The following is a 25,854-nucleotide window of genomic DNA, read 5'->3' on the forward strand; positions in this document are numbered from 1 at the left end:
CCCCCGACCTTGGCATTTTGGATGTTTTTGTTTGGTTTGAGGTGTTTTTTTCTCCTAGGATCTGTTTTGGACTTACTGGATATACATGTAATTTTATATTTCAATGTATTGATTTGCTTGGATAGGTGAACAAGTACTCTTTTAAATACAGGATACAAATGTTGGAGCTCTGAGCAGCTGTAGAAGCCAAAATCATCAACCAATGAGCGTTAAAAATCAGTGAGCTCATTTGAACTTCAGTGCTTACTATGGCTTCTAACAGAAATCAAGTACTATTCTTTGAACATCATGTTTGACTGCCAAAAATGCTCGATAGATGAACTAAATGTGTACAGAAAATAATGGTAGTCCACTTATAGAAAATACAACATTAGCACATTGGATAAGGGAAATAGGGTCTTTAGTTTTGAGTAGGCACTGTGGGAACATGAGATTTTTGACAGTAAGATTACAGAAAACTCTGCAATACAGATAACAGCAAGCTTTTAATGATGTGTATTTATTTTAATTCCAGAACAGGAATATTAAAAAGCTTAATTTATACCAGTGAACTCCATTCTCTCCTTTAGTTTTATGTTCAACAGCCTAAGAACAAGATGGTTCAAGAGACATAATTATTAAGACAGAATTTTATTACCTTTTCTATGGATACTGCTTTTTCTCTGAGGATTTTAAATACTAGTTTTTCAAGCAAGAATGTCTTTTACTGACCAGCATGTGAAAAACATTGTTCCAGGAATTGTGGAAGCATATTACAGTGAAGGTTTCAGTTTGCAGGGTAGAATGTTATACCACTCTTTATAAATAGTAGCATAATATAGTGTCCAACACCCTCCCTTTTTTAATGATAGTGATTTTTTAGCAGCAGAATGACATTCTGTTACGCTGTCTTATGTTGTACAGTACTCTGGGTACATGGGCACTGGTAGTTTGTTTCCTCCATGGAATTGTTCCTGAACTTTGAAACTGGTTGTTCTAGTAGGCCTGCTAAAGAGTGATTCAGGATTTTGTTTTTCTTTTCTTTTTCCCTTTTACTTACCAAAAGCAGAAGCAGAACTACAGTGAATTAAAAATTTGGGATTCAAACAATACAGACCAGCCCTGACTCAGGTTTTTGAGTGCTCTGCAGTGGAAGTGTTACCCTAGCTTGCCTTTGTGTTTTCTTGCACCTAGTATACTTTCCTTAAACCTGTCAGGTTAATGTTAGACATTTGAAGAATTAGTTAGTACTTTCTGGCACAAAGGTGCCTGCTGGTGTCTTGAGCATTGCTTGCTTCTGCTCTGATATTAAGGTAGCACAGTGACAGAAAGCAGATGATGGAAGCTACAAACCAAAAATCTCTGAAACAATTTAATTTCTCCAGTGTAAGCATTAATACTGCTTTATTTCTAAGTTCTCATTTAAATGATAATGTTTAGAATTATGTATTACTTGCATGTATATTTTTAGAAATGTTTAAAAGCCTCTTTGCATAGCTGTACTGGTGACAACAGCAGTTGCAAAATTAAGTGTATAATTTTAAACAACTGTAGACATATTTATAAATTTTTATTTTTTTCTTATAAAAAATTCTAAGAAGAAGAAATTTAGAATTGGATGCTGGAATTTATATAACAAGAAATGAGCCTATCAATAACACTTGTCTTTTCTTCTTTTTTTCTTTCTTCTAGGACCGGAATAGGCCCTATGACACTTTTAACTTGCACTCTTTGGAAAATTCCTTAATGGATATGATAAGGACTGATCATGAGCCTCTGAAAGGTAAACACTACCCTCCCAGTGGCCCACCAATGAGTTTCGCTGATATAATGTGGAGGAATCATTTTACAGGTTAGGAATATTCATATGTCCATGCTTGCTTGGTGTTTAAACAAAAATCAGCTTTTCAGTATTTCTATAAACTTTTTGTTAATGAATGAGTTTCCAGTTATGTGAAATTTCTGTTTTCCCATCTTAAGATAAACTTCTCTACTAGGTGAAATAAGGTGAAATGTGTATCCATTTATTGTAAGTGTACAATCACAGTATTATCTGACTGGCATATCTGAAACATGGGATTTTATGTCGGCAAATTGTAGAGCAAGATCTCTTGCTGCAGTCACTTCACAAAAATGTGTCATACAACTAGAGTCCAGTTTTTTTGCCATCTTGCTGGGTACAGGTTTCTTTCACAGCTCAACCAAACTGGATTCTGTACCATCTTTTAACCTGTGCTTTCCACTGTTACATTGAAATTTGCTGTGCCATAGCCTTTGTGTCTTTATTCATTATTCATCTGTCTAAAATGGCAAGGAATATAGTCTATTCTTATATATATTCTTATATGTCTATTCTGATCATAAAGCTCTGAAGTAAGGGTTAAAGTTAAACTTAAAAAGCCAAGCTCAAATGTTTCTACTGGATATGTGTTTCATGTGGCTGGCATTAGAACATGAAATAAAATTCAAATTGCTCGTAAGTACAGTTAAATATTTATTGTGTCTTGTTAGAGACATCGTAATTTAGCTAAAACTCCCATGATTTTGGTTTTTCAGTATTTATTTACATATACAAATAGAGACTAATTTTTTAAGAATGAATTTTTATATGAAAAAATGGGGTTAGAAATTGGATTGGATATTAATTGTTGAAGTTGGATATTAGGTGAAGTTTAAATTGATCTTTTCCATTTCACTCTGGGACCACTGGCTTTACTTTTGCTCTGACAAAGGCCTCTGTCTCACACTGGATGTGCCCTTTGTAACCATTTCATTTTCTCTTTTGGTGCTTCTCACCTGTTTTGGCCTTCCTGCCTTGCCAATGAGCTCACTTCCAGTCAGTAGCTCTTGGAGAAGTCTGCTTTTCTATTATTTACCTCCCTGTGGCTCTGCCTACCTGGTTGATGGGGTTTTTCCCCAATGACACCTTTGCTTTCTCTGTTTTACTTTCTTCTCCATCTAAGTACAGGGCTGACTTTGCCAGCCCCCAGCCTTGCCCTGGCCTCATGTGTACCTTCCCTGCTCCTGTTTTCACAGTGCAGCATGACTGGGAATATTTCTAGGAGCTGCTCTTTCAGGACACATTCATGCTCCCTTGCAAGAGGTGTTGCCTTCCTCTGTGTTAAGCAGATCTATGTTACTACTTTAGCTGAATCCTTTTCCTGAAAAACATTCTTCTGCAAAACTTGATTCAGTCCTCAAATCACTTTCTTACTGCATTTTTGCTGTTTCTTTTTCTGTGAAAATTGCTCTGGACTGTTTTCCTGTACACCCCATTTCTTTTTCTCTACAAAGGTGCAGAAGGTTTTCAGCTGCTGCCTTTCTCTGCACCTTCCTCACATTTCTCTTTGTGGTCTTCTAAACTCATCTGCTTTTTCTTATTTATTCCACTCTCCTCTGACTGTCCACCTTAAGGTACATTTTAGTCTGTTACCATATTCAGAAAGTAAGTGATCAATTCTGCTTACTTTGGCTTGCTCTTAAGTCATTGCCAAATTTTCATTTATTTTCACCTTGAAGCTTTTTGAGTACATTGGTTGCGTACTTCAGCTTCATTTTTTCAGTTCCTTGTAGACAAACCCGTGTGAATGCCTCTTGTGTGAAATTTCTGGAATATTATTAACTTAACCAACTCTCTGAGCTAGTTCCTCTTCATTTTACCACCTCTGTCTTCTGTAGTAAACTGTTTATTCCCTTTAAAATCTTTACTTCCTCTTGCATCTGTTTGTCCTCTTTTAGGTCTGTGTACTATTTCTTCAGTAGCTACAAAATAAAGCAGCCACAAAAATCCTAATTTAGAATAAAAGAAATGAGATGGCTTTCAAATGACTTTTAAAAATTGTTCTCCTTTTGATAAATGAGCCCTTTTTTCTCAAAAAATCACAGCTAGCAGTGCTTACAGGTCACTTTGCTGTACATTTACTATCCAAATTTAAGTGCAAAGGGTGACAAGGATGAGTACCAAAATCCTCTAATTTTGAAAGTGTAAGAAGATTTGATTCTAGAAAAACTATATGTTTCTTGGGGCATCCAATGCATGTTACAGAGCCAGTGGAGCTGTTTCAGGATCATTCCAATCTTCTGCTGCCAGCAAATACTTACTTTTAGAAGTACTGTCTGTATATGTATTCATGAGTAAAATATTGCAAGTGGTTTATCTGAAGTTTGAAACTTTGCTTGGAACATCATCCTTCTTGGCATATGTGCCCTTCATGTCTCAGCAGATACTTGGAACAAAATACGATTCTCCTAGGTATAGAACAAGAGCTCCCAAATAGAAGGTGGGTGGGAGGATTAACCATGAGAGATTCTGATGGGAAGACCAAATTGAAATGCTTCTGGAACATTTTGTTCTTGATTTGGGGTCTGAGTTCATTATGCTCTGTTTGGCTCAGAGAAAATAGTGAAGAAGCTCAAGGTGAGAAAGGGAGTGTCTGTCCTCTTGTTTGTGGTAGCTGAAGCTTCATACCCTTCTCTCAGTCTTGAGGTATGGTCAGGCCTTGTTCTGTAAGCCATGGAAATTGAGTTTATTTCAAGGTCACCAAAGCAGGTTGCTTCTTTTAAAGCATGATCCACTTGGCCTTGAAGAGGGCATGAGATTAAGTGACATTTTTTGGGAAGGGACTTTTTTATTGCTTTCAAGTGTGGAGCAGAGCAAGCCTGACAGATTGTTAGTGCAGCAGAAATGATCTGATCCTCACTCTTGCAATGTTCAGTTAATTACATTGAGCCAGGCTGATTGGCAGGATGGCTTGGTGCTCTCCAGCAAGGAGAGCCAGGGTCACTCACTCAGTTCTTTTTGTGTATTTCTTGCTGTAAAAGATTTGAAATCTAGCTCTGAGGTTTCTGGACCTAAATTACCAGCACAGCCATTTAAGTAGCCTTTTATCATGAGCTCAGTCTTGGGAGAAGGTGCTCTATGTCAGCTCTTGCTGTGTTTCTAAAACTGATTTATTTTTCTCTGCTTTTCCTGCCAGATAGGGGAACCCTTCTGTATGTTTCTGTTTCTGTCTTCATAGTCTGGGAATTGTGTAACTTTACAAATCATTTGCCATTTTTGTGCTTTGAGATCTAAGGAATGTAAATTAATTGAAAAGGAATTCTCGTTTTCGTTTGTCCCAAGACACTGTGGCATATTTCCCTCTGTGCTTCTTGACTATCAAGACCAGCTTCCACATTTTTCTTTTCTTTCAGTCAATACTCATAAGTAAAGAGGAAAAAGTTAAGTAAAGGCAAATTACAGTGTATGGCCTAGGCTATCTGGCTACCCCTCATGTCAGTCACAACGAGGCCTCTGTGACAGAAATGTGCAGTATCTCCAAGATGTTTTTTCTGAGCAGTCTTATTTATTTCCTGAGTGGCCAATGAAATATATGCTACAAAAGTATGAGGAAGGGTTATATTTGCAGTATTTTATAACCTTTTTTATTTACATTCTGCTTTGACCTAAAGGTGTAGGGCAAAAGTGAATTATCAGAATGGCTATGGGTAGATGCCACTTATCACTGACCAGAACATTTCTTTCCTACCTAAAAGTGTCTCTTGTCTGTGGTGTAATATGTCACTGTTGCAATATGTTTATTCGTGTCAAACTATTGCATTACAACACAAACAGAGGCATTCTGATCTATAAAAAATATTTTGATCAGTAGTAACTAGCAGCTGCCTTTGTTCTATTTTTAAATAATTAAATACAATATTTCAGCTGTGTTAGATCATATGCTGTGCACATGTGCTACTACTGACAGGTCATGAAACTAAGTATAAAATTTGACGAGAGAAATCATGTCCTTCAAAGTATTTCTTTTAAATTTACTGTTACACTAGGTAACAGTAATATTTGGTTTTTGTTCTAAATCAGAACAGAAACAAACTCTGTAATTTACAAACCCCAACCTAACAAAAGTTCTGGGTTTTTTTAAAGTATCAGTGTAACACAACTTCAAATATAAATAATTGGAGACAACACATGTACAGGGAAATTTCAAGAGTAGGCTTTATTATCCCTAATTTTAATGGGTATACTGTAGAAAGATACATAAAGCATGTGTTGATTATGTAATATTTCAGTAGAGATCAAGAGGCTGAATATAAATACAACAGTTCAGAGGCAGAAATAGCATCTGTTGGGAAATTTATTTTGATTTTCAGTCCTTAATGTCACCCATTTATTTGTGAAATACAAAACTGAAGTTACTGTGTTACTACTTGAAAACTTTTGTAAATGCTCTATCAGGTCACATGAAAACTAAGCAAAATTTAAGATTTCTTATTTACATTTAAATTAACCACATTTTAACAGCCAAGTGTTTGAATATTACATGCAACTTGAGACTGTTGTAATAAATAGAGAATGGACCTTTAGATTTCCACTTTGATTTGCATTAATTTCAGTAATGCCACCTGATTTTGTTCAGCTCTAAGTGTTCCTAAGCTTTTTGTAAGCAAAGCACTAAGTTTGCCACATGACCTAAGAAAAGTGAAGGTGAATGGATCTTGTTTGTGTTTTCAGTCAGCAGCTGAACACAAAGGTCATGCAAATAGAACAAATGTTGTCATCTCAGTCCTAAAAGTGGTGATACACTGTTGGAACTTTTTGCAACACTTCCATTAGAAAAGAGTGCAGTGTACCAGCATTTCCCAAAATCTCGATGCTCATCAGAGCCCTTTCTGTGAATGCTCATGGAAAACAGAGTGAGCAGACAGATGTTTGCACATCTCTGTATTTGTGTTTAAAATTAGGCCCCTCATGCTAATCCTTTTGAAGGAAAGATAGTATGTTGCCTTTCCATTTAAAACAGTGCTTATTTAAGAAAATCCTCTTTAATATTTCTTTTCAGGACAGAATATGGTCATTCCATGGTTCATATTTCTTAAATTAGTGCCTTTTGCAATGTCCCTGTAGTATGACCTGACTTCCTAATTTGCTGCTGGAAGCCAGCATGTCCTTGTCTTTGACCTGCTGAATCTGTTTGGTCAGGAGTGGTGGGGTTTTTTGTTTGCTTTGTTTAGTTTAAGAAGTGGTTATAGAGAGAGCAAAGTTTCCTTCTCTTTATTTCCCTTTTTTTCATTGTGCTATTGAAGACTGACCTCACAAAGACCTAAAGCTGTTTTTCTTTTTTTCTTTCTCACTTTGCTACTGTTTTGAGTGTTTTGTATATTTTGGTATAGATTGCCAATGGAAAAGTCTGCTTTGATATTGTTTTATTTTAGTCCCCCCAAACACACCAATGAAAAATACCAATATTGCTCTTTTGAATACAGTTCTAGAACTTGATGTTAGAATGAGCATACGTGTACAAATACTTGTCTACCACTTAAAAATAATGCAAAATTTAAGTTCAAGTCTTGCTTTCAAAGTACTGTTATCTTGAAAATATAGCTGTTTTCAAGCTAAAAATGTTTGCACTACTGAAATATATGCAAGACTGCTGTGTTTTATTGGAGCAATGTAATTTAGTTATAAAGTCTGCATTTCACTGTAATGTATATGCTGTTTTATTTTATAGGTTTCATTCCCTGCTGATAGGATATATGCTTAGTCAGTGATAGGAAGAAGTTTTATTACTGATATTCATAGCTGATAATTATACACTTCTCTTCACATTGCCACAAGATGTTTTTGCACAGTAAAGTATATACGTGTGAACACAGTAATAGTTCTTCATATTTCCCTTCTGGCAAACAATAGTACTTTTGTTCTGCTCAGTATTTTATTTTTTTAAAGATCTGTTAGTGTGGGTGTTTAAATTATGGGTGTGAATAAATGGCAAATGTACATTTAAAAAGAGGGGGGAGAATAAATTCAATAAACTTCTTCAGAGAGCTACCTTTTATTTTTATAGTTTTTTTATGTGGACCCTTGCTTACAACATTCTTAGTGTTGAAATTGTCTTGGGCATGTATGTTGAGTTAATGTAGCATAGTTTCACATGTGTGTAATTTTGGGGAAAGGAGAGAGAATGGCCAAAGGTCTACTCAGGTAAAAATGATTAGAATTCTTGTATATGCACACGTGCTTCATGCTTTGTGGCCCTTTGTGAATCCTGGAGCACACACTCATGGCTGAGCTGGGGGTATGGGGAGATGAGGGGAGGCTGTGTGGAGTTGTAGGTTGTGCTGTAAACTGGGCTCCCAAATACATGGGAGTCAGATGAATAATCTTATTTCACGTGTCTGGGGTAATATTCTGGTCTTGCTTTGGTTTTTGCACTCTTCTGTGTCTAAACTTTACCCTATCCCACTTACCTATCTATCCAATAAGTATTGCTGGTTTTTAGTGCCTTTTCTTGGCACTAACTTGGAAATCATAGAAAAGATAAGAGTGATAAAGGAGGTATTATTACTGAAGAAATAAAGCAGACCTAGTCCTGTTGCCAGTTTCATTTGACCTTGCCACAGAATTATGTGGTCATACATTGTAATTGATATCAACAGTGATCTTAAGAATTATGTGAGAGGAAGTTCTCATTCCCAGAAAGGTCAGGCCAGGTCAAAAGCATGCCAACTTTGATATTTTCTACCAAATTTTATGCCAAATACTAATTGCTGAATTGGTATAAGTGGTCAATCTTGGTGCAAACCGCCAGGTATAAAAGTGCAGGAAGTTTTACTCAATATATAAGCAATGAACATTGTTTCTTAGAATGTTGATTGTAACATAAAAAAGGTTAGAATAGGTAACTATAATCTTAGAAGTCTTTCACCGTGTGAGTGTTCATATCCAGGGGCTGATCAGGGTTACACAAGTTCAAAAAAACCTTAAAGCACTTAGGAAGAGTAAATGAATAAAAGAAGAAATGAAATAGGGGTGAAACTGTGTCTGATAGTCATGTTTACTATTTCTAGAACAGCATTATTTCTCAAAACGGATCATGTAACTCAAAATTATCTAGACAATTAAAAAAAGTCTATTTGCAAAAGAATCAATAAAGATTCATGTCTGGGAAGGATATACTTCCTTAAGTTGTTAGAAAGATTTCAGAATTCATTCAAGATCATTACTTTCCTTTACAGAAAAAGGTAAAGTTAAATTCCATATACCATCTCATATCCAATATAATACAGAAGAGAGGATGCACAGGCTTGATGTGCTCTAAAAAGGAATTGGGCTCTCTGCCGTGACAAGTATGATACTACACATGCAGCAGAGCACCCAGGCAGTCCAGGCACAAAAGTCTCTCCAAATGTTGTTAGGAGAGATAATTTAAGAAATTTAATGACATGAGATAAGCAACAGTGCAGCCTGGACTATACAAGAATCATCAAGCCTTCATTTATGCTCTGAAGTGTTTAAAGAACAAGAAGTTTACAACTGGATTTTTTCTTTCTAAACTAGGAATTGAAAAGACATAAAAGAGTGATTATTGTTGTAGCCTAACTGCAGTACTCTGAGTGTATGTTATAAAGACATGTAATTGAAAATATACTCAGTAAATAGTTATGAAACCAAGACAGGCAGACTGAAAATGGCAGATGTACACTGAATACAAGTACTGGGGATGTTGTCTGTTACTGGAAGGGTTCCTATTTATGATTTCAAACTGCTGGAATCTATAATTTCTGTGCTCGTAACTTCTCTATGTTTCTGTTTAGTGTGCTCAATATTCTTGAAAAGTAAACCCTTTATCTAGAGATTTTGTTTTATAACTATAATTAGAAATATGTGTTGTATAGTTTTGGTAAATGTTCAGGTAGCCTACATGTGTTTTTTCTTAAAATTGATTGTTTTCCAATAGTCATTTATGTGTTTCACCTAAATAGATCTTTGAAAGTACATATTCTTAATTACATTTCACAGTTCTACATTGCACCTTTAAATTAAAAAAATATAATTTCCTTTCTGTGCTCTCTAGTTGTTCCTTAGATAATTATGCAGTTTTGTAATCTGCAGATGGCCCCTTTTTTCAATGGAATAATTTGCTTCAAGCAACAAAATATTAAAACATTATAGCCAATATAAAAGGCTGTATAATTGTTCCTAGTGAGCTTGTCTGATGATTGGTATTTTGCCAGTGTCTTTTGAATGCTTTTAATACAGGTGTGTTTTGAAAGGATTCCATTGATCTGTTTCTCTAGAGTTGCACAAGGGACCTGTGAAGATGTACAGAATTATCCTGCACGCTGGCTTAGCTCAGTGGGAGAACATGTCCTTCTGCTTGTGCTGCTCTGTATTTTCTGCTCCTCTTAAAAGATAGCTGACAAGAACTGTTTAAAAATAGCAGGCCAAGGGCAGGTGACAAAATGTCACACAAGCAGCACCTGGTCCAGTGACAGCCTGGAGGGAGGAAAAAACCAAACCCAGATGTCACAGATAGGATTCTATTTCTGAGGCTGGTCAAACAGCAGAATTTCAGCTTCAGCAGAGGAAAAGAGAAGGACCCATCCAAGCATATGCATTCAAAATTTGTTCATTTTTTTCATAGTGGTTTCTTTTATTTCTTCTATTTCAAGTATTAATTTTAAAGTACAAATTAGTACAGTCACCTTTTCTCTTTACAAGTAGTACCTGTAACCTCACATTCTTTAGTACAGTGTCAAGGAAAAGGGAATTAATGTCCATCTGGAGAGATGTCTGAAGTATTTCAGCAAAGGTTATACTAAATGAAATAATAGCAGCTTTAATGTTTCTGCAGTGCCAGATTAATGTGAAAATATGTATAGGAGAATTATGTCTGTAATTAGGAAATATGGGTAATGAAGATCATCTCTTTAATAAGCTTTGCTCAAGGAGTTGGAAAGTAGAAATGGAAATTATATATATCTTCTTTTCCCCACTTCTTTCTGGAGGTGCTCTTTGCTTCATAGCCTTATTGTGGTGGCATTTTTTTTCTTAAAGAAGCAGATAACATCAATGTGAAGAAAAGATTAATTTACTTTTCTTAACCTGCTTATAACTTAGTTTCAGAAGTGTATTGAAACTTCATGCTGCATCTGTTCAGAAAGAATATTTATTACAGCACAGCAGTTTCAGTGACTGGAAATAGAAGGCTTTAAGTATCAATAGGAACTAAAAATGTTGGAGAGGATTTGCTTTAGATCTGCTCTGCCAGAGTCTGTTAAAACTTGAGTACAGGAACATAACCATTATATTGGTCTTTCAGTGTAGTGAGTGGATCCTATATTTGAGTTTCCATGCAGTGAAGAAATGTGAAGTGACCTCTTGCTTAGTTCCCAAACTTAGCCACAGACCTAGAGATAGGAAAAGCCTATGAAATGGAATTGCATTATTTACATGAAGTTACTAGCTTTACTTAATTGTAGTCATGTAAACATTTAATTATCCTTTTATATCTTTTTCCAAGTAAGGACTAATACAAATCACAGCTTGCAGATTTTCTTGGGTGGTTTAATTTAAAAAGTCCTATGACAAACTGTCTTCAGGTTAAGTTTTCATACTCCAGCTCAGTTGAAAGTGTCCAAAACTAATCTGAACAGCACTGCTGCTGTTGGCTCATTTCTTGCTTTAATATAAGAATAGGTTTCTCTGGATTAGGTCTCCTTTAGGTCAAGAATATCTATTTTTCAAAGTACATATGAATGTACTACTTGAGAGCAATATTCCTTCCAACCCAGTGTCTTATCTCAAATGGTAGGTGATGGGAGATTCTTAGGGAAGAATGCAAAAGCAGGGTAAGAACTCTCTTTCCAACCATCTGTTAACTTGAAAGCTTCTGGTGCTGCATGTAGTATAAAAAAAACAGTAATAGAAAAATAGTGATTTCTTTTTTTACCAATTAAATGCAGTTTTGTAATGCTATACTTGTTATTGAAAGGCAACTATAAATGGCAAACCTGCAGCAAGGTTGAACTTGAGGCCTTGTTTTGAAAGGGTAAGCATAATGCTTTCTTAGTGCAAAGTAAAGGAATGTACTGAAATAATTGTTTCCTTGTTTATTTTTTGATTTTCAGTATTTTAAGTACGTAATACTGAAGGTACTATGGTGTTAAATATTTTAAATGTGTATTCTTGGGAAGTTGTCTTCAACAGATGGAAGATTCAGCTACCCTGATTGTTCATTCCCTTTAGAAATTTTTCATATTAATGAATTTAATTTAATTTTGAAATAAACCCGTTGAAAATAGCTTTTGCTTACATTGCAGGGCGTATGGGAATAAACTTCCATCATCCAGGAACAGACAATATTATGGCTCTTAATAGTAAGTAGTTAATGTCTGGTGATTTATATTGCCATGTTGAATATTATTTCTTACATCTATTGTGTGTGTAGCTGCACAGTCAGACATAAATATGTGTAATGTTTTCATGGAAGTTCATGTTCACTCTCTGAAAATGCTTTTCATAAATCAGTCACCTCTGATTCTTTATATTAGCTTTGTAGTGGCTTTATGTGTTTCACTGGAAGCTTCATAATGCCTGCTATGGAAAATATTACAGAGCACTCTCTCTTGTTCCCTGTTTTGTGGGTGTGTATGTGTGTTAAAGCTGTAACTTTAATTTCTGATACCTCTCCAGACATGTTCTTTCCTGTTGGGATGAGCTGTTACAAGTTTTGCATACAATTACATGGACCCATGGTGTTTGCTTTGTTGGTTTCCATTATGTAGACAGGAACTGGGAGAATGTTTAGACATCTAAATAATGAGGGAAAACTGCACTTCACTGAGAGATTATTGCTTTTTTTGTGTCAGGAAATAAAAGTAAAATTAAAAGTCCAGTCATGAACATACAGACTCAAAAAATCTGGCAGGATAGATCTGGAAGACAGTTCCTGTGTGGGGAGGGTGGGGGACAGGCATAATGTTGAACTGAACTATGCAAATCAAAGCAGAGTATTTGTCTGTCTAATCCTGAGAAATGCTGTTTTGAAATGTCCATTTCTGTTTACAATGTTGTATTGGACATGTTAGGATTATTTATGAACTTTGCTAAAATATTTTGCCTTTGCACTGTCTATGCAAGTGAGACTGTGTATAGCTGAAAACTGCAGGGGTCTTTTTGTGTAATACCAAGCAAAGAATAATTTATAGATGTGAAGACCCAAAAATTTGTGATAGACATGATGCAAGGTGTTTAAGATTTGGCTTTAAAGACCAGATTTTGAAAAGTGTAAGACTTTGCTCATGTTCTTCTTAGTTTTGCACTATTAATGGTGAGGTGATATTTTGGGGAGTTCTTGTCATAGTTAGCATTTAAATCCCATTTTCTTATGGCACATGAAATTATGGGAAATCAAATAAATAACTTGGAGAAATGTTTTTTTAATTAAAGACTTTATTAAAAGAGGAAGCCTTCATGCCTCTCTGTGTAAATGAGGTCTACACAGTACAGTTGTCAGGTGTTTGACATGAATTCTGGTCTCAGAATGTATTTTTTCTGAAGTGGGCATTTCAACAATCTAATTGCAATAGAAATATATTTGTGACGATGGGATACTGTGAATTTTGAGTTACCTTTAAAAATTGACAGTTATGATGAAATATAGTATTACTTCTTACCAAGTCTAACAGATATTTTTGAAAGATGGGAATGAAAAACTGAAACAGAAAGTTATACTATTTTGGGACAACTTGCTTTTATCTTAAATGAATGATGTGTTTTATTCTGATTTCTTTTGGATGAAAAGAATGAAAATAGCCTTTTTCCTGTCTAATTTCTTTGAAATTTTTGCAGCAGCTATATACTCAGTTTATAAAAAACAATTATCTTTGGTAGTTATAGTCCTGGTACATGGTTAAAATATCAGCATAGCTAACAGAGGGACCAGAATATTTATTTATGCATTTGCACTGTTTAAAATATTATGGGTTTGTTCAAATATTACCTGTTTAAAGACTCAAATAAGGCTGTAATCATAAATATGAAATTTATACAAAATTAAATTAAACACAAATCCAAAGTCTGAATAAGTTCCCATATATTTTTCCTCTTCTGTAACTCTTCTAGGTAAGGCCACACCATTTTTGGCCATCAATGAGAGCCCTAAGCTAGAATTTATTGTACTGTGAAACCTGTTGGATTTTGCTTTTAAATCTTTGAAGAGCTAAGAATAAAAGCAAATATTCAAGTACACAAGCTTAAAAATTACTTTCCATGATTGAAATCCTTTTTTGTATGTAGCTAAACTTGAAAAAATTAGAACTAGGTAATTCCCATGTCATTCATTACCTGTCCCCTTTTGTGGGGAAATATACCAAGGAAAATTAGTTTAAGAAGAAATACTCTTTTCTGCGATGGAATAGCAGAGATTTGGGTTAAAAAAATAAAATAAGTTGAATAAAAATTCCCAAAAGATACTTTATCACAGTATTTTTTGGAATAATTTTGAGAACTTATATAATGTCTTTAAATCATAATACTTGTCATATCTATGTTTAATTTCTGTGAAACCAAACGCTCTCTGCTGAGTCTGCAAATCCAACCTTCACATTCTATTTCAAGTCATTGCTTCATAAGCAATTTTTCTCTTTTCCTGTGAAGACATAGTAATAATCTTGAAGATTTATTACTCAAAGCTCAATTTCACACTGACAATGTAGGCAATCTTTTGAAGCTGGAAGACAACATATGCTCATGCCAACAGCAATGCAAAACTTCACATGCTGTAGGGAGAGGGGAAGTTTTCTGGAGGATGTTTATCTCTAGCTCCTTCTCCTCTGTGGCAGCACTTTGAACTGTACTTCAGCTGTTATTCCTGTGTACCCATTACAGCCTTTTCAGTCTGGGGCTTTGCCTGCCTGTCTTGAGCTGCTGTCTGTCAATGTTGGAGGGCATTGTTTGGTTTGAGGGAAGGTGTTGCCTAGCTGGGAGCACAGGGGGAGCATGCCACCACCATTCTGTTCATCATTTTAGCAAGGCTAAACCATCACCATCTTAAAACACCTAGTTCTGAAATAATGAAGCTTACGGGGTAAATTATATTACTTTGAAATGCATAATTATTATGAATCTCTTTGTGTCATTAGTGGCATTATGCTTATGTACATACAGAGTTGCACATGTGTATAAACATGTTTATATTATAAATGCTCAGTTCAGAATTAGGCTTCTGTTGAGGAATGCAATGTTCAAATATCCAGAGAGATGTGAGAATAATCCTAAAGAGCATCTTAAACAAAAGGAAGATGTAAATATTAGATTGGAAGCATTTTTGAAGGCAAAATGATGCAGCTTTTGTCTGTACTAGATCTAAATGAAATTTCTCTAATTGAGATAGTATTTTGAATCAATTAGTGCCATAAAGTAATTTTTAGTCGTATCATTCATACTGAGCTGAACAATACAAGAATTTTTTTAAACTTCCATCTACAGCACCTTATAAAAATAATTGATGCTGTAATTTATAGGGGAAATGTGGCATAAATTTAACTCAAACGTGTCCTCTATCCTCTTGCTAATATTCAGTACCTTTTGTAGCCGTACATTTCTGCATCCATTGCTTCTCCTGAATATATATATGCTCCTGTCTAATTACCTGAGTAATTAGGACTGAGTGATCAACATGAATGCATGGTTACCTACATGGTAGGAGGTGAGCTGTCTTTAGGGCTTGCTGAGAGCTCCAGAAAGCCACGATAACATCAGGGGGAGAGAAAGGCCCGTGGAAAATGGAGATGGGAATAAATGAGGGTGTGTGATTTCAATAAGGGAGCACTGAAGTGTTGTGCTGGGATCCCAAACAGTCTTCTTTAAAATAAATGTAGTCTAAAGGTAGTTAAATAAAGAAATGAGAAACCCCTTTGTGAAATGCTGGAATTTTGTTTTTCGTAAAGCTCCTCTGTACAGTGACTTTTCAGTCCTGTTGGGCTACAAATGTTCCATCTGCTTCCACTGTTCATTCTTGTCTCATACAAAAATGTGTCATCTGTGAGGTCTGGTACTATTTGCTCTCCATATGACTGTCTTTTCATTAGTGTAATTTAGTTCTATTTATTCAGAGTAAAATAATTTGAAAAAGACATTAAGGAAGGGATTTTAAGATGTGTATGTTGAGATTTTGGTTTTGTTTTATTAATCCCATTTATGTGGGGAAGTTGTCATGCCATGACAGGAAATGTCATGACAACAAAACTATTTCAGTTTTATTTTCATGTTTCTGTTGTTTGTAAAATTGCCTTTCTCCTTAAGAGCTATTGTACTTCACTCTTCCTGATGTGTTGTTTTCAAACACATATAGTGTTTAGATAGAGAAGTTGCTGAAGTAGCATTTTATATTTAAAAGTTTTGCTAATGCTACTGTTCTATCTTGAAATAAACTGCTCCAAATAGAAAGCTTGTTGAATTACTTTTGTCTTGCAAGATCTTGGGTTGGCAGTTGAATAGCTAATAAAAGCTTTCTTTTTGTAGTGATAATATTCTGGGTAAATGTGTGACTAAATTCTGAGAGGCATCAATCTCATCTGATAGTTTAGTTCTTGCCTATAGGAATTTGCTGAGCTCTTCAGTGCAGTTGCCATGTTGGGTTACTGATGTGTCACCATCTTAACAGCATATAAAGAATAACAGAAAGGAATAAAAAACTCTGAGAGAACTTACAAGGTTTGCAAAACTAGACCTGATTTAGTTGTGAAGAGATCTGGGTTAATATAACTGGAGGGGAAAAGTGACAGCTTTGAAGTGTGAGATAGCAAAGGCAGCGGGGTTCAGAGGAGTCCCAGAGTGTGCACGTCACCTTGTCAGGTTTTTCAGAACCAGCTGTACAAGCACTTGGTGTTGATGCTGCCTTGGAGGCTGTGAGGTGGGCTTGCTGGTATCTCCAAGTCCCTTCTATACCTATTTAAATTTTTTAAAGGGTGAAGGGGGAAGCAGGGGAGCAGTAAGTAAGTACATGCATTTTCTTCTTTCTCCCTTTCTCCCAGTTTTTTATATTGGCATCTCTACTTCCAGAGACCCATCTGGCTGTTACTGAAGGCAGGATCTCTTATCAGTGGCTGCTAAAGGCTTTTTCTAGCAGAGGAAGATTTCTTAAATCGTCTTCCTCTTAATCCAACTTGGTAGCTCTTTAATGCCTTCTTGTTTATTTGTTTGTTTCCTCCACCGCTTTTCCTGCCTCACAACCTCACCAATGTGCTTTCTTTTCATCTTTGTGATCCTCTCTATTGTGGGTTAGTGCCATCTGTTTCCTCTGAATGTTAAGATTTGCCTGGCTACTCCAAGAGCATTATATATGGTGCTAGGAGAGATGAAGCAGCCTGGCTGTTAAAAATGTGAGTTTTATTGTTAAACAGTTTTTTTAAACTAAAATGAAAATATGAAAATAGATGAACCTTCCCTCTTTGCACGTTGCTTGGCTGCTGGTATGCCTCAGGAAAGAACATCTAAGCTGGTTTTGGGTATTGAGTGCAGTTCATGTGTTTGAGGCCCAGTGTGTGGGACTCAGCTGCATGCAGCTTACATGTAGATGGTGCTTTTCTAGTGATGGGATTCAGTTGTATATGTATGTGAGCATATGTTAGCAGGGAGATTGCTGCAACACTTGCATTGTTAATATTGGGGGAAAAAACCAAACAATAGGGACTGGTGAGGTTCATATCACCAAATTATTGTAGTGCCCATCTGCACATCCAGCCCATCCATCAGTGGAAGTAGAGAACCACCTTTTGAACCACTTGCAGATGAGTGTCCATCTTTGCAATTCTTCTGGATGATCCCTCCCTTGTGGAAAAACACATTGCATAATTCTACTTGATTCTATCACCTTCCCTCAGCTCATGAATGCATTTTCTCTGGTATTTTAATTTACTTGTAAACTTCCAGATCCCTAAGAACTTCAGAGACCCTCTGTTCAAAAGCAAAAGCTTGACATATTTTCCTTTCTGATCTTAGAAAATCATTGCATAACTCATAATGTCCTAAAGCAAGTATTGTTCTGAACTGCTGACTGCTTCAAGAATACAAATGAGTGTTCCAAGCTAGAAATAAGATTCTGGTACCTTATAAATCAAGGAGGTTCCCAGTCTTGTCAAATAAACTTTCCTTTAGCCAGTATAGCTCCGAAATTTCTAGTCTGGAAATGTTGATCTCATTTTTTCATAGAGCTAATGCTATTCTATATTGATTTAAGATATGTCTTTAAGATTTCCTTGAAGTGTGCACCTTTGATGTTGTGGCCACATAATTGTGTGAACAAGATAAATACCAGAAGTGAGGAAACAATGTTCTTAAAAGTCTCAAAATACTTTCTATTAAGTCTTCCATAAAATGTGATAATACAAATAAATATTGTTGCCTATATCTAAATTTGAAATTACATTATGAAATTCATTTCAAGTTATGACATGGAGAGCATATAAATCTAGTCCTTTTGAGTTAATGTTTTATGGGTTCATAAATTTATTGTTTCCCAGGACTGATAATTATTTGATACAAATACAAGGTGCAGTTTCAGTCCCATATTACAATAAAATAGTCCAAAAATTCCAGAAAAGTTATTTTTCATCAGTTTCATGTAGCCTTGAGAGGCAGTTAAAATCTGAGCAGTTCATTTGAGTGAGTTTTGATTTATTTCAACAATGGGCAATCTTAGCTGCAGGCTTTGGGGAATTCCAGAGCATTAACACTGAGTTTCCTTGATTGCATTGCAAGATTTGAGGTTTGGGGAGTTTGTTCCGATGGTTTGTTCAAAACTTAAAAGTTCTGTCCTTCATGATAGAATTTCATGTTTATAAAAATACACTTGGCTTCTGGGACGAGGTGAGTTAATAATTTCAGGAGAGTTATCAGCAGGTGAAAAGGAATCTGTTGTTCCTTTGCATTTGAGGCCATGCAATTTGGGACACAGCAGTTATGTAACTTTGTACCTGACAGTTACAGAACATTGCTAAGGATGGACAAACACCAAGGCAGGGATGATCCTGCTGCGAGCTGCACAATCCATCAGTGCACCTTTTACATGGGAAAATGTGCTCATCCCCTCTGAAAGCACCTGGGTTTGCTGTAACATTGCAGTGATCTAGGAGGTACCGAGGAAGGAATCATTTGTACAGAACCTAGAAACATTGCAGGAGATGGTTTTCTGTGCAAAAGGACATTTATATGTGGCACCAAAACCAGCACATGAGGAGCAGATGCATTGGTGGGGGTACAGTTTAAGAAGCTCCCGGTTGCTTTTTGTCTTCTCTTGGAATTGCTGAAGAGAGAAAGTAACTTCATATATATAGCTCTGGTAATTTCATTGTTTGTAATAGTGTGGCAATCTTCTTCTTTTCTCACAAATGTCTTCATTCAAGAAAAATTTCTAAACTGTTTACTTTCTAAAGTATTTATTCAAACTAGAGGCACTGTGAAATTTACCTGATGAACTATTCCTGCTATTTAATCTATTGTGCTGTGAATTTTAACTTGTGAGCAAGATGGGTATTTTTAAATTAACTTGTTTCAAATGACACATTCAAACTTCACATCCTGAGAAAGCAACATAAAGTGTGCATTGATGTTCTGAAGTCATCATGCTGAATAACTCGGCTTCTTGGAAAAAAGTAGCATTTTAATATAAATACTAGTCAAAACTGAGAATTTTCAAATGTTGTGTGTATATGCATACAAAATATAAACAACAATAGTGGAACTTCACCTTCTTTGAGTATTTAGATCTGATGCAATGTTTTTAGATCAGCAAAAACTGACTTGCCTGTCTTCCTGTTTAAGTGAATTGTAGTATTTTGCCCCTGGAATTTACAGGCAAATATACCTTCAGTGAGTTTCAGTAACTTTTATGGACATAAAGATTTTGTGTGAATGCAAGTATAGGATAAAAGTATTATTCTGCAGTGTAGTATTGCTTGTGTTAAAATACATGAGTAGCAATAGGATATTCTAAAATTTACAGAAGCCTTTGGCAGATTTCTGCCATCATGTACTGATCTTGATCAGAGCCTAAAACTTCATATTAAGCATATAAAGCTTTGTTTTCTTCAGAAAAAACACCAGAGTATCTTTCATATACTGACATAATGCTTCTTTATTTAATTTTTAGATTGGTGACATTCTGAGAAACCTCTTTCAGATAAATTGCTCTTAGAATGTGTCCATAACTATACCTTGAAACATGCTTTTTTGGGAATATGGGCATTCATCAAGACAACAACTTGTTACAAGAGATCTGTCAGTGATTCTTTGCCACCATAATCACTAATAAAATAGGGCAATAACTAGAAAGCAGGAGGACTAATTTTATTCTTGCTTCAAAGCCATCTCCAGTGTTAATTCTCACTATTGCAGGCAGCAGAATATCTCTCAGGGCTTGCCAACCCCCTCACTGTGGCTGAGTAGCTGTTCACACAAACAGCTCCTGCTGTCTTCATGTTCAACCTCAATTGCAGAGCAGTTCATCATAACCCTTGAAAAATTTTAATCCCCCCAATGACATACTCATGTACTTGCCTTTTTGTGACCTCTCTGACAGTGGCAGAAAAAAGATGTAGGGGTATAGTGTTTCTTCAGGGCTTGAGGAAGAAGTGCTTGGGTGGAAGAGAGCTGCCTGTGCTGCAGGAGGGCGAGCCTTGCTCTGGGTAGCCCCGGGGCCTCTTGGTCAAAAGAAAAGTGGCCTGGGAATGCTGAGGGGTCTGGTGGGACACCTGGGTGTGTAGGGCAGGACTGGAAAAGCACCGTGTTAGTTTTGGAAATAAGGGATGGGGTTGGGAAGGAGCAGGAACACTGATAGTGTTACAATGAGGAGAGAAGGAAACAAAACAAAGCTCTGTTACCTCTTACATAAGCTCAGCTCTGTTGAAAAACCCTCCATGGAAGGACAGATGGCTTTTGTGATAAATCAGAGATCCTGTGTAGAAGACACGTTTTCGGATTATGCTCTGTTTTTCTAAAACTTCAGATCAAAAATGCTGGGTTTTGCATTTGCCACTACATCACAAAATATGGTTCTAAAGTTGTCCAACATTGTGGATTTGCCATTGATGCATGTCTCATTGAAATGCTCTGTTAATTCTGGTAGTAATGAAGTCATTTTGTCAATCTAGTTTTAGTCATCTAAATGTACTGGCTGTTGATTTCATATTGTTTTAGTAGGATTTTAGTATTTGCATATGGTTAATTATTTAAATTGAATCATAATTGGAAAATATGTTCTCCACAACTATTTAATAAAACGCAAAATTAGTTCTTTTAATTAGGATTACTGTTGATGATGTTTATTGCCCCTTAAAACCATAATCCTAAATTATGATTTTATAATACTGTCCTATATGCCTGATTTTTCTAATACCTTTGCCCTTTGCTATGTAGAAAACTTGCACAGCAGGTATGTTCTTTTTTTTTTCTTTTTTTCTTCCCTGGCTGTATCATCTTCAACTTTTTTTTCTTGTCTTGGATTGTTTGAATTTCATCTTGCACTTTTAAATGTTTTTTCCTTCTTTATGGTGGGAGGGGAAAAAAGAGAAGAGGTAGAAGCTACATTTTCATTGCTTTTGGAGCTAAATTTAATGACAGCTGTACCGACAATTTTCTTCTGTGTTTACATGCAGCCAGGAGCTATGGGCGGAGAAGAGGTAAAAGTATTTACTAAATGTTTTGTTTGCTGAATAGTGGGAGAAATAAATATTTAGTTTTCTTGTGATAAGATGATGCTACCAATTTTAACATTATTTAGTTGATCAGTTGCTTCATATAAATCAATCATGTTCTTCCTTTGCAAAACAGCTCCCTTTTAACAGCATCTTAAAGCAATGATGATCCTGAGGTGATAACTTCAGGTGTGTTGCTATTCCTAGAGAACTGGAGGATGACTGAATGTAAAGACTCTCATGACATGTATTTGTGACTTGAAATGCATAGTGTTCCAAAAAAAGATCAGGTTTGGGTTTATGTTTGGTGTGTGCTTGTTTTGTAGAAGTGCAATGTTTAACTGCTGCATTGAACATTTGAAATTTACTTTTTTTCTTACATGAAATAGCTTTTGCTTCATTACATTAAATTGCCTCAGATAGAACATGTGAATACCAATACTAGTAACTGTCCTCAACAGCAAATATTCATGATCATTTTGAAAAGATACAGTATTTGAGCACATTTTAACAGTACTTCATCACAGAGAACCCTTAAAAGCAAACTGAAAATATTTTATAAATATACAGTGTTGCATATGAGTTTATTCTGAGAGATGAATGAACAAAGACAATAGCTGTATTGAGCAAGCCACTAATGCAGCTCACATTTATGTCCTGTGCTGTAGCCTACACAGACTATTGAGAAAATATCAGTGAAAACAGCAGCTTTAACGTTTAGGCAGTGCCATCTGCACAGGGTACTTTAGCATTAAACTTAATTTTATCTTCCTTTCTGTGAAGTTCTCTGCCAGTTCTGCAGGTGACATTGCCTCCTTTTCCTAATGTAGAATTGGTATCACAGTTGAGAAGAACCTTAGAGGCAGATGTATCCATCACACAGACCAGTAGTGTCTAAGGGTGTGTAATTTGTGTGGATTGAGGTGATGGGCTGTACAGGCCATACTAACACAGTTTGTAATAAAGAATTTGCTCTGATTTTGTTCCAAGCTGACTCCTTTTAGTGTTTATTTGATAGCTAAATCTGAAACAAAAGATTCACATTTTCCTCACAAACTTACCTTCCTATTTTCCCTACCTGCAGAGATCAGGCTACTGTTAACAGATGTTGAAAGCATTCTAATACTTTTTCAGTGCTTCCATGGTACTGAAACAAATTGGGAAGTATGTGGAGTATACAGTAAGGTGTACTCTCTGTGCATGTAAAGAGTTTAATTTTATTTTAAGATTGTGACAGGTGTTTCCAGATTGATCAAATGGCACCAACGTAGGAAATGAGGTAGGAATCAGTAGGATACTATAAATTACTTGCAACTCTTGTTTACTTGTAGAAGCAAAATACAATAAAGCAGAAGTAATTGTGATGAATGTAATTTAGGCTGTTTTATACGAATTTAAGTGAAGTCAAAACAGGGCAAACAAGTTTGAATGTGCTGGCTTTTCAGATTTTTTTTTCTCACTACCAAGAAGCATGTTTCATTCCACAAGATTCTTGTGTCCTGTGTGAAATGCAGACTTTTCCATACTAACAAGTAGATTTGTGTGTGTCTTGTCATTAATGTTAGGGATTTTTACTTGCCTCATTCATATTAAAGTCTGTGATGTTCATGCTTTATCATTACCTTTATAATGTTGGTTTTAAGCTTTAAGTGTGAAATTCTACAACAGTCTGTTAAAAAAAAAATGCATTGGTTATGAAATATTCTCATATATCCATCCCTCTCTATTATTGCTTTTCCCATTTGCATTGGGATAATATGCAGAGTAACCACAGGAAAGTCTGTGCAAGGACTCATTTTATGTTGGTTATACTTGGATATTTTAATTAGTGTTTGATTCTGTCACTGTGACTAAACATCTTCAGTGAGAAGAGGTTTTGTCAGACATTTCTTGAGGCTTACCATAAACTCTCAGTTCTCTACTCGATTCTCTGTTTCCTTTGAGAAAAGAGATGAGCATTTCTTTGTAGATATCATGTTTAGAGCTGTTGAGTCATGTTCTTGGTACCTTGTTTTTTAACTTTTACAACCAGTTTTTCAGGTACAGATGTAAGCACTGCTGTGGGAAATCAGCCCAAACTATTTTGCTACACTGACAACTCAGAGATGCCCAGAGAGAGGTGCAGGAGTATGTTACAAAAAAAAATGCATTTAGTGATGCTTTCCCTTAATGTTCTCTCAGAAATTTGCCCCAGGGGGTCTCTTGAGGTGATGTTTTAATATTTATTGCTTTGGATTGCATTTTTCTCCTGTTCTTACTCATTCCCGTTTCTAAGCCTACATAAATATTTCAACATCTCAAAAAGTCTGTAGCCAGGGTTCCAAAGTTTGCCTTGCTTTCAGCCTTGGCATGTACTGATTGTGTTCAGTTTATTTTTCCCTTACTAGAGAAGACTGAACAGTCATTCCTATTCCCTTGTCTGTATGCTTTCCATTATTTTAATTGTATTCTTCTCACCTTTAGCTCTATACTTTACTTAGCTATAGACTTATAGAGCATCATTTGCATTTATTTAAGGTGAGTGTGGTGCTTGTAGACTGCCAAGCATCTGGCATGGTGCTTAGAGGTGATAGCTTGCTTTCTAAGTTGCTGTGAATTTTTTTTTATTGTTTCCTTCAGAACTCAGTCTCCTCTGCAGATCTGTATTTTAGTTGAACACTTTGTTATTAATTTGATATGTCATCTTCCACTAATGGCTCATGTTTGTTGTTGGGTTACTTTTTCACAAGAAGGTAGGTTGATGGGCAGGAATTAAAAGATAATTTATCTCTTCAGTAATGTCAGTCTCTGAGATTTTTTCAGATTTCCTGTTTTTCAAAGATTTGATATTTTTACACAGTTATAGTATTCTTAATTATTTTTTCTCTCATCCAAATGTTATCTTTTATGTTGAAATGCATGTGTTTATACATGTGCATGGCCTCTTTGTCCATTAATGGAATATTCATCAAAAGTCTGTTTTATGTTCTAAATCCATCATTTCGGACAACAAATTTCTACTTCGAAAGGTAGCATTTCTACATCCTTCTCTGATTGTGGCATTTACCCTGTTTTTTATGTTGATGTATAAATGCATGGTAGGATTTTTGCTTCAGTGGATCTTTGTGTCTGATCTCTGTCAGTGTTTAACATTCAATATATTCTTTTTAATCAACACTTTTCTGGTGCCTGATGTTTATAAAAAAAAAAATCAGGCTGGTGGAGTGTGTCAGTGAGAACATCTTTCCTGACTTCATTAGCTCATCTTCCATACACAGGATTGCTGCTTCTTTTTTGTAATCTGTTCTTTGCTACTGGAGACAATTGACAATTACTGATATTTTCAGTGTATATGGTTTTCTGACTGCTGTCCCTCTGTCTTGATTTTTCTCCTTGCCTCTATTTTTATTTCCCTTACTTCCCTGTGCTGTTAATACCAGGAAGGTATTAATCCTTAGGTCTTGCTAAGTCAATTTCATGTGATCCATTACCTTTGAATTTAATTATGTGCACTTAGAAAAGTGTAAATATATTTGTAATCAGCCCCCCTATAAACTGTTTGTATCAATTAATTATAATTCCATCCCTGGGAGCAATCCTCCATGGTATGAGGGGACAAATAGCCTTTTCAGATTTGAAGTGTGGCTCCTATTTATACAGCTCTCTGCATTGCAGGATGTATTTTTCAACTCAGGTATAGCGAATTGTTAAATTCCAAAGCTGGCAAGTGTTGCTTATGTGCAGTCTTTGAATATTTTATCTTTCTTGTTAATAAATCTGTTCTTAAGTTAATGTGTGTATACTTTGTTAGTAAAAGCAACAAGTTAATTGCATCAGATGGTTACAAAAATTCTTTACTTTTCATTAACAAACTGAGTGGCAGCCATTTGTGTTGATTTTACTCATTCATTACTGAAAGGATGCTTTAACTCTGAGTAGCAAACAGGCTGACAGGCTGTTCTAGCTAACAATGTTTTCCTTCAAGTGCAAGTTCTATGTCGTTTATTTAACAAGATTTTTTTTCTTGTTCAATGAGTTTCTTCACTTTGTGTTTAATATCCACAATCCAGAGCTTTTCTGTGTTTATTTTGCTGTTTGCCCCCCTACTCAGCACGGGCCTGTGTTCTGTGGAGGTGGAAGTGCTGCAGCCCTTGTTGTCAGCTCTTGTTGTACAGCCCTCAAAGGACTGTCCTGCTCTGCAGTGCAGTGGCTTGAGGGATCCTGAGATCATCCCTTCAGGATCTGTTTTGGAAGGTGTAAATCTCTAAGAATTGGTTTGAAATGAGGATCTTGCAAAGGTTATTTCTATAGCTATGGCACATAATCTCATCAGATAACTTGTTTTTCATTTCCATCCATTTGCAAGGGTTTGTTTTAGAGCTAAATTAGGTTTCTTATCTTGTAAGGCAATACACTCTT

The 25,854-nt window shown here is 35.8% G+C and overlaps 1 protein-coding gene across 8 annotated transcripts in view; it reads left to right on the forward strand.

Moving 5' to 3' along the window:
* CPEB3 (cytoplasmic polyadenylation element binding protein 3) overlaps nucleotides 1-25,854 on the forward strand; it is a 73,666-nt gene that overhangs the window by 19,258 nt on the left and 28,554 nt on the right. For 3 of the 8 annotated variants that reach the window (XM_088169146.1, XM_088169142.1, XM_088169145.1), the window contains exons 3-5: nucleotides 1,672-1,831; nucleotides 12,082-12,138; nucleotides 21,418-21,441. In XM_088169146.1, the coding sequence (XP_088025272.1) occupies nucleotides 1,672-1,831; nucleotides 12,082-12,138; nucleotides 21,418-21,441 (241 nt within the window). The remainder of the gene's footprint in view (nucleotides 1-1,671; nucleotides 1,832-12,081; nucleotides 12,139-21,417; nucleotides 21,442-25,854) is intronic. The other 5 variants (XM_088169144.1, XM_088169149.1, XM_088169147.1 and 2 more) reach the window with 3 other exon arrangements.

The sequence above is a fragment of the Sturnus vulgaris genome, chromosome 8, assembly GCF_052056855.1.
Source record: "Sturnus vulgaris isolate bStuVul1 chromosome 8, bStuVul1.hap1, whole genome shotgun sequence".
NCBI lineage: Eukaryota > Metazoa > Chordata > Aves > Passeriformes > Sturnidae > Sturnus > Sturnus vulgaris.